We start from the raw sequence: 9,844 nt of genomic DNA, 5'->3' as shown, positions 1-9,844 counted from the left end.
CTGTGAGAAATAAATATGTTGTTTAAGCCACCCAGCTTGTGGTATTCTGTTATTGCAGCCCAAGACACCATGTGTTTTATTTCCCAAAGAAAGGACATAACATTAAGGCTGGGCTTCCTGGCTAGAGTATGGAATTGTTTATGACTTGGAAACATAGTGCTAGAATAGCATAACCTGTTACTCAGAACCCTTGGGGATGCTTACTTTTGTTTCTCCAAGTTCTCCTGGGTCATGGAGAATCAACCAGCCCTTTAATAAAAGGCACATTTCAGATTTGAAGTTGTTCAACCTGAGTGGAGGCTCACATACCACAGCAGACACCAGAGAGTGGGCTGCGGGGAGCCCTCCAGGACAGAATGAGAATGAAAAGCAGAGCCTGTGGCTCACCATCATGGCCCTGCAGGGGGAACTCAGGGCAAATCCGGACGATGCTGCTGTCCCTGTCCTGGGAAGCCTGTGCTGGGCCTGGAAGCTGCTGTGTGGGAGGCACCGGGCACAAGGTGGGTCTTTTCCATTCCAGAAATCCTGTAAGTAGCAACAAGCTACTGCAGACTTCTACTCAAACGGAGAGTTTTACTTTTGGCAACAATTCATTGTGCAGCAGCTGTGTTCATCGACAGCTGTTCTGGAAGGTGTGGGATACAGAAGACGCCCTTAAGGTCTGCCCTCAGGAGGCTTAAAACAAAGTGTGACACATGAGACACACACCCAAGATCTCCTATGGGGGTCTGGTGAGACATTCCTGCCAGCCGCATGACAGAGCTCAGCGGAGGAGAGATTCCAAGGGTGTTGCAGGACTGTGAGCAGCTGGGGGCAGAGTCAGGGTGGGCGAATCATGTCCCAGCAGCCAAGTCTGAAGCTGAGGGACATGTCTGGCAGGTGTGGCCAACCACCGAGAGCCTCAGACTTCAACACAGGGGATTAAGGTTTACCTGGGGGCCCCAGAGAGCCACTGGGCATTTCTGAGCAGTGGATGAGGCTGGGCGTACAGGGCCCCAGAAGACCAATGTGCAGGATCCCCCCTGGGGTTGTAGCTTGACCATCAACATCACTGGCCAGTCCCTCTGCCTCAATACAGCAACAGAGCTGCTTCCAGAGGGCCATCCCCATTTGTAGGGAGGACCTGGCTGCTCCTGGAATCGCGGTGAGGCAGACTCTGCTACTTGGGGTCCCAGGCGGTAAGGTACCCACTGGCTCCTCCTCCAAAGATGTGCTGGGGGAAGTGGGTAAGTGCTCAGTGATGCTGTGGTGTGAACAGGTATTCAATCTGTCCAGGTGTTCCAACCCAATCTCTCCCCTTGCTCCACCAGAAACACACTCCCTAGTAAAGGAATCTGACTGTTGCCTACTCAGAAATCCTGGAGGAAGCTTGGGCCCTCATGGGTGTTCGCATCCAGGGGCCGTTACAACTACCTGTGAGCCCCTGCTGGGTTTCCAAACTTCAGCCATCTGCCTTCGCAATTTTTACCATTTGCTCGTGTGCTTTTACCTTTAGTTACTACTATCTTACCACCAATTTTTACCATTAGCACCTGTACTCTTACTTGCTTAAGATGATTTAAATAAATTTGCTGTCTGAAAAGCTAAGCTGTGCATTACTTCCATCCATAGAAAATCAGTAACAGGAGCCACAAACAGACAATGACAAAATGAACACAATGAAAATACACGATGTCATTACGTCTGTAGTGACAGACGTAACAGAAGAATGGCCTGTTCTACTTTATCACAGAGGAGAACACACACCAGGGCATGTCCACGTGGCCCGGGCAGCAGCACCAAGAGCTGGCAGGGGACGAGGTGGGCAGCCCCCACATGCATCCCCAAACCTCACCCGCACACCCTCTGGGAAGCTGCGGGGAGGCAGGAAGCCCGCACTGCTCTGCTTTCATCAGCCAATTGGACAGGAGTTGAGTCTCAGGGGTTGGCATTTTGTGTGATGACCATAAATGACGTCTGGGGACACCTGCGACAACTACAATGTTACACACAGCATCTGTGGGCTCCAGTGGTGACATAACCCAGGCGCTGCTGCCCTTACCCCACGTTCGTCACTGAAGGAAACACTAAATTGAAGTCAGAGATTAATTAACACAAAGACACAATTTTCTCATCTCAAGGAGTGGGACCCCCTGAATTCTACCCAAACCCCAGGCCCCAGTGTGAGCCCCCATTCCTGCTGGCCAAGCTGCAACGTTACTACTGCCTGTTACCCGGTGAGCCCACTAGCAGGTTTCCTGTCTCTCACACTGTGCTTCAGACACCCTACCACGGTGGTGGCGCAGCCCTGCCAGGGCCAGTGGGCCTATCCTGCCACCCACCGAAGCCAGGGGCCGGAGAGCCGAGGCTGGCCCCTCCCAATGGTGCATGTGGATTCTGGAGGAAGGGCCATTTCAAGCCACTGTGGATGCCTGTCCTGTGCCTGGTGGATTGCTGTGACACAGTGAGGAAGCCCGAAGGGCGGCCATAATGACTGCAGCTGTGTGCGCAAGGGTCCAAGTGTGTGCGAGCCAGGGCGCCGTCACCACACACGGGCATCACTGTCCAGCCTCCGAGAGTCTGATGCCTCCAGGGCTCTGCAATAGAATGGGGGCTGCCCTGGGTGTGAAGGAGGAGGATGCCTGAAAACTGGGGCCAGGCCGCCTGAGATCCACAGCGTCAGCTGCTTCTCTAAGAGGTGGGACCTTATCACACGTCTGACCCACCCCAGCTGCCGTCTGGACACAAGGACCGTGAGCTACCCAGTGTACTGTAAAGCACCATCTAACGTGTTCATCACCACACTCAGGAACCCCTCAGCTAAGGATACTTACCCCCAGACCTGTCTCGCCGTGTGGTCCCAGGAGTTTCTCCAACACTCTCATTCACTTACCAACCATCTCCGGTCACCCGCCTGTCTGGGGACCACAAGAAAGGAGTTTGAAAAACCAACGTCCTGTTTCCCCCAAAATATTGTTTATTCTTGCTTACATTTGTGATTCCAATTGTGAATAAAAAATGCTTAGAAAGTGGTTACAAAACAGCGTGAACCGGACACGAGGTGTGGGCTCGCCTTCTCTGCATGAGATGACACGGGGCCTGGCGTCTGGGTCTGGGTCGGCCTGCCTGGGCTCAGTCGGGCTTCTCACTTTCAGAATCTAGAAAACAAAACCGCCACAGCTCATTACAGGCCTGACGTGGTCACACGAGGCCCTGGAAGTTGAAATGGCGACACCAGAGTGGTCACGCTCCTTGGAGGGCTGGGCTGCCGGACCATGACCCAGGCACTATGCATACATACCCCGGGCTGCCTCTGCCATCTGGCCACCTTCCACACTGAGCAACCGCCCAAACCAGGCAGGGCCTTGCAGGGCCCACTGCCCTGGAGAGCGAGGTACCTCTGGCTGCACGGGCACAGCAAGCAGAGTCTGCTTGCCGAGCAGCCCGGCCTCTGCTCAGAGCTAGCGCTGAGGAGGAGCACTGCAGGTGGCCAGGGACACAAAGCCTGACTGCATCTCGGTAGAAATGCAGGACGAACAGACCAGGGCTGCCACCCCAGCCGCGGGGAGCCGGAGGCACCACGACCCCCAGCTTGAGTACATGCGGAACACACGCAGGGGCACCAGCTGCTGACCATAAGGCCATCAGGGCCGGCGAGCCAGGAAAACATGCTGAATTCCACAGGGCCCTCCCCAAATCTGCACCAAGGCCCTGCACCTACAGGACAGCAGAGCCCCTCAGGTGACCCCAGGGCAGGTGGCCCAGCCCCCCGCCCAGATCTGTCCAAAGTGAGTCACACAAACCTGGCTTTCTGTGAAACAGCCAACATGGACAGGGGTCAGAGACATCATTTAGTTGGCCGTGAGACTCATGCCCTCCATGAAGCAGAGTCCACTGTACATCTAAACGCAGTTCAAATTCAGAGTTTGAAAGCCGAGTGAACAAGCCAAACTAGGCCCGAAGCCACAGAGCTGGCATGGGGTTCCCACCCAACAGCCCACTCTCGTCCTCTGAGCCACGTCGGCTCAGCGTCCATCACACCCAGCTCCTGCCAGGAAGACAGTACCTGCCACTCAGCCCCCAGGCCCCTCATGGCCACCCCGGCCTCCTAGGCAAGGTGTTGACAGCAGGCATGGAGCTGAGAGTGAAACTGTCAGGACAGGGCAGTGCTGCCTGCCAGGGCTACCCACCCCATGCTCCCTTTGAGACTGGCTGTTCAGCTTTTACGTGGACAGAAGATAAGAAAAAGATGTTGTTCCACACTGTTTTCAAGCAAAAATGTTTATTTTTCTCCTTCAAATATACAATCTCTTGGGGAGTCTGTGCCACTGACCGTTCACATACAAGGCCAGGACTCCAAACCACATGTCTGGTACAGCAGGGGGAGCGGGAAGAGGGCAGCTTCCACCACCCTCAGGAACCAGGCGCACATGATTCTCAACCCAAGGACCAAGGGGCACATTACAGAGAACAGAAATCTCTTACTATAGTATCATGGCCTGGCAGAAGAGTCTGTATGATCACCTAGAAAATTCAACTCTAACTGAATTGATGGAATAATATATTTAAACCAAAATAATTCAGCCAGTCCTAGTAAAGTCCCAAAGTACAACAGAACTATACAATTCACAGCTGGGTAGCCCAACCAGTGGCCTCCCAGTGGGAAATGGGAAACATCTTGGTCAGTGAGAAGCAGGGCCTTCAGCTCCCACCCTGGGCTGTTTGGTGCCTGTCTGGGATGAGTCCCACTGAAATTTCCAGGAGAGGAACACTCCCACCCCCAGCAGGGCAACCTCAGTGCCTGGAGAACAGTCTGGAGGCCAGAGGTGGGAGGAGCAGCCTGTGAACACATGGCAAAGCTAGGCCCAAGTGGCCACAGGCCTCAGCGCAAATGACAGAAAAGGAAGGCAGGTCAGTAGGAGGGTTGGCGGGCCCCCAGAGCAGAAGGGGTCCACTGTCTCTGCAAAGCAGGCGGCCTGCCTGTGCTCCTGCACCAGACACACACTTGTACCTCCCCCACACTCACAGCAGCCCTGCAGGCTTTGGGTCATGAGGGCGTGTCTGCTTACCTAGCACTTTACAGCAGGTTCCACAGAGCCAAACACAGATGCTAACATTCCTGACTAAGAGACCAACTACCAGTAGCAATGCACTGCCCCAATAACCATGCATCCCTGGGCAGTTTGCTGGCAGTGCCCATGGCACTGCAGTTGAGGGAGTGTGTCCATCTGTTTGCTATCTATGACCATACAGCTGGAGAGACCTCGTTTTATGAGTACAAAGCAGAACTCTTCTAGCATTTGCAACTCTTCAATATTCAAGGTCACTAGTTCAATTTTTTTTAAAGCACGTACAACAGAAAAGTCAAGATCAGACTTTAGCTTCAGATTTTCAAACCATTCACGTCTCCGCAACTTAACACGGGAAATAGAGATATCAATACACAAGCCAACTGTAAATGAAATACATCTTTTCTGATACATGATTTTTTTAAAACATCTCTTTCCATCAGGGAATGGAAAAGCTGGAATTCAAGGCACTGTACTTCTGCAGGGTGATTACAATGTTCTAACCATCAACTCAAGTACAGGAAGTGAGTGCAAAGACAGCAAGTGTAGACCACGGGAAGCTAAGAGGGAACAAGGTCTGCAGCAATAAAGAAAGCAAGGACTGCCGCCCTGGCTGGGTACCCATGGGCAGGCGGGGCAGGACTTGGAGGCCAAACCACAACCTGACTCCTCTGGGCTATTCAGTTCAGTATGTGCCACTTGGCAAGTGGTGAGACAGAGGAGCTATGTGATCCGCAGCCTGGGGCCGGGCATGCTGACCACAGGTGGCCACAAGAACATGGGGAGTGCTGGCGTGCCTGTTGCACCCAAGCCTGGCCCCTCATCGAGGCTCCAGCTGCCTGCTTGGGCTGCCCAGGGCCCCCAGGACACTGGAGCTGGGATCAGGCTTCCATACTGGCCCAAAGGTAGTGAGTAGGGCGGGGCTGGAAGGCAGGAGAGAGCAGTACCTGGCATGGGCACAGGCTGGGCTGAGGCAGCTCCAGGAATGACCGCGGTGGGTAGAGGGCCGGGTGCCGGGGCCAGACATGGCATCCCCACTGCTGTTCGAGACGTGTTCATCTACAAGACAAGAAACGTGGCTTCAATCAGCTAGCCTCCCTCAGTGGCCTTGGGGGTCCCCACAGTTTCTCCATCCTCAGGAGAGGGGGGTCTCAGGACCTGCCATGGGGCACCTTTAATGGCTGACGCCAGAGTGGAAGTACGCAGCTGGGAGGCAGCCACCATCCCTCCCTCCTTCCACAGAACTGCAGCCTGCCCACCTCTGGGCCACATGCCCCGACTGTCCACAGGCCAGAGTGGGCTTCAAAGCAGACCCCGCAGGACATGAACCCTGAAGTCGCACTAAGGGGACCACACACCCCAACCCAAGGCCTCCTACTTGATTGGTCAGTGCCATTATGGCAGGACCAGAACAGCTGGGAGCTGTGCAGGGTTGTGTGCCCAGAGATCCGGAGTCAGTGGCAGGGCAGCCCTTCTGCTCTCTGCACCTCAGGTATAACCCCACAGGAGAAGCAGTACAAGGACTGGGAAATGAGCTGTGATGGCTGGTGAGACCAGCATGGCCATGATGCAGAAACCTGATGAGGCTACTGTAAGAAAACAAAGTAGGGCCCAACAGCCTTCAAACTGTCTAAACAAAATGTTGGCAGATCTAACCAAGCAACTATAAAAAAAGATAAAACATCAGAGCCAAGTGAGGTTTGCCCCAGGAATGCAATGATGTCCCAGTAGAAATCACTGCATCTCACCACAGTTACATCCCAAGGGAGAATTCCATGTGATGCTCCCCACAGATGCAGGGAGAGTGTCTGAGGAGTTCCACCCTGCTTCATGGAAAGCACAGCTGCTGAAGCTGGAGGGTGCCTCCTCCATCTGGAAGGGCCTCTGCAGAACCCACAGCCAACCCCGTGCCGATGGTGAAATGCCAAATGTACTTCACCCGAGGATGCCCCTGTCCCTAGCCAACACTGTGTGGAAAGTTCCAGCCAATAAAAGAAAAGGAATAAGGGGCAGAGACTAGAAAAGAAAAAGGAAAACCATCCTCATTTGCAGATGATAAGATCGTGTATGGAGAAAACCCAAAAGAGCAGACAAACCAATTTCTAGAACTAAAAAGCACATTTAGCAAGATTGCAGGCTACAAGGAACAGAAAACAACCATATTTCTATATACTACCAACATATAACTGTAAAGGGAAATTTTAAAGCAATAAAATTTACAACCACATTCCAAAATATCAACTATCTCAGGGTAAATTTAATGAAAGCTGTATAACACCTTTACACTGAAAACTATAACACTTTGCTGAGAGAAAATTAAAAAGACATAAACAAAGCAATGCCATGTTTATAGAAAGACTCACTACTGTTAATGTATCAAATCTTACCCAGATGCTTAACAGATGCAATACAATTGGAATCAAAGTCCCATAAGGCTATTTTGTAGGCATATACAAGCTGTTTCTAAAATGTAGGTGGAACTAGAAAAATCAAGAAATTCTTGGGAAGAGACAAATTAGAAGTATTAACAAACTATACATAAAATAGATAAGCAACAAGGATTTACTGTATAACACAGGGAATTACACTCAATATCTTGTAATAACCTATAATGGAATATAATTTGAAAAAAGAAAGTGACCACTAGCTAAGGCTTCGGCAAACAAAACCAGCAAATGCTGGGGAAGGGGAGAATCTGTTTTCCAGGGTTATCACTTATAATATTCAGATGTCCAGTTTTCAACAAGAAATCACAAAATCTTTACAAAGAAAATGAAAAGTATGATCCATACAGAGGGAAAATTCATTAATAGAAAATGTCCCTGAAGAAGTCTAAACATTGCACTTACAAAATAAAGACTTTAAATCAACTGCTTTAAATATGTTCAAAGAGTTAAAGGAAACCATGGACAAAAACAAAACCAGGAAAATGATTCATCAACAACATGAGAATATCAATAAAGTGACGGAAGTTATAAAAGGAACCAAATATTAGAGCTGAAATATTAGAGCTAAAAGGTATAATAACTGAAATTAAAATTCCATTAGAGAAGCTCAAAAGCAGATTTGAGCAGGAAGAATAAAGAATCAGCAAACTTGAGACCACAGAATTGAAATGATCAAGTCTGAGAAACAGAAAGAAAAAAAAAGAATGAACAAAAGAAAAGTATACAGAGCCTATCAGGGAGAAGAGAAAGTGAAGGACAGGAAAAAATACTTGAAGTAGAGAAAGAAAAGACTGTCAACCAAGATTCTACATCCAGCAGAATCTTGGTTGACAGTCTTTTCAAGATGAAGGAGAAATTAAGACTTCTGGATAAACAAAAACTAAGGAAGGTTGTTACTAAAAGATATGCCCCACAAGAAATGCTAAAGGAAGAACTTTCATTTCAGGCTGAAATGAAAGGATAATAGACAGTAACTCAAAGCCATGAGACGAAATAAAGAAAGAAACTACACAGCTAAATATGTAAGCCAATACTATTGTACTTGTGGTTTTAATTTCTTTTTTCCCCTATATGATTTAAAAGGCAAATGCATTAGATAATAATTATAAATCTATGTGAATGGGCACACAATGTATAAAGATGCAATCTGTGCAAAAACAACACAAAGGAGGAGGGATGGAGACATATAGGAGCAGAGTGTTGAAATAAAGTTGGTATTACTCAAACTAGGTTGTTATAAGGTTAAGATTTTAATTGTAATCCCTAAGGTAACCAATAAGAAAATAACAAAAACGTGTGCAGAAAAGTAAAAAAAGGGGGGGGGGAGGGGATAAAAACCTGTAGGACATACAGAAAAAAAAAAAAGTTAAACCAGCAGAAGTCCTTTATTAACCATAATTACTTTAAATGTAAATGGATTGAACTCTCCAGTTAATAGGCAAAGATTGGCAGAGTGGATAAAAAAGCATAATTAATCTATATGCTATCTACAAAACACACACTTTAGATACAAACACACAAAGAGGTTGAAAGTAAAAGGATGGAGGAGAGGAGATCAAGATGGCAGAGTCGGGGCTCCCCCGGTGGCGCAGTGGTTGAGAGTCCGCCTGCCGATGCAGGGGACACGGGTTCGTGCCCCGGTCCGGGAAGATCCCACATGCCGCTCCGCGGCTGGGCCCGTGCGCCATGGCCGCTAAGCCTGCGCATCCGGAGCCTGTGCTCCACAACGGGAGAGGCCACAACAGTGAGAGGCCCACGTACCGCAAAAAAAAAAAAAAAAAAAGATGGCAGAGTAGGAAGGTGCTCAGCTCACTTTCCCCCACGAACACATCAAAAATACATCCATAAAGTGGAGCAATTCTCTCTGAAAACAAACTGGAAATGGACAGAAATATTCTTCTAAAACAAAAGCTGTAAAAGAAAGATCCACACGAGTCAGATAAGAAGGGAAAAGAGCTATCAGGTTGGGACCCAGGCCCACAGAAGAGGGGGATATCACCACTAGGAGATCCTCCCTGGGGAGTGAGTGGTTTGAATCACATATTGGGTACCCCAGCTCTGGCGTCCAACATGCTGACATTCACATTACAGGGGTTCCAGAAGGAGACAAGTCTTCTTACTGGTTTGAAAACTAATAGGACTTCAAGGAAGGCTGTGAGAAACCTAGACCTGGCTTGTGACACAAGCTTGCTTACTCCTAGGAATGAGGTGTATAATGGAGATTAAAACTGCCCCAGAATTCCGGATGGTTTCATGAAACCACCTAGCATGCATCCAGCTCATCTACCTCTGAAGAGCTTCCCACTAGGTTGAAGGCTGCCATTGCTGAGGAAAGTGTGCAGTTGGGGA

At 49.4% G+C, this 9,844-nt stretch overlaps 1 protein-coding gene across 7 annotated transcripts in view; it reads right to left on the bottom strand.

The window, feature by feature from the left end:
• Positions 1 to 2,957: 2,957 nt before the first annotated feature.
• WNK2 (WNK lysine deficient protein kinase 2) overlaps positions 2,958 to 9,844 on the bottom strand; it is a 158,524-nt gene continuing 151,637 nt past the window's right edge. For all 7 annotated transcript variants that reach the window (XM_081236994.1, XM_081236988.1, XM_081236991.1 and 4 more), the window contains 2 exons: positions 5,996 to 6,107; positions 2,958 to 3,137 (listed from right to left, as the gene is read on the bottom strand). In XM_081236994.1, the coding sequence (XP_081093120.1) occupies positions 3,112 to 3,137; positions 5,996 to 6,107 (138 nt within the window). In that variant the 3' untranslated portion in view covers positions 2,958 to 3,111. The remainder of the gene's footprint in view (positions 3,138 to 5,995; positions 6,108 to 9,844) is intronic.

The sequence above is a fragment of the Mesoplodon bidens genome (genome assembly GCF_964165515.1).
Source record: "Mesoplodon bidens genome assembly, chromosome: 6".
Taxonomy (NCBI): domain Eukaryota; kingdom Metazoa; phylum Chordata; class Mammalia; order Artiodactyla; family Ziphiidae; genus Mesoplodon; species Mesoplodon bidens.
This window is presented reverse-complemented; position numbering and strand designations above follow the sequence as displayed.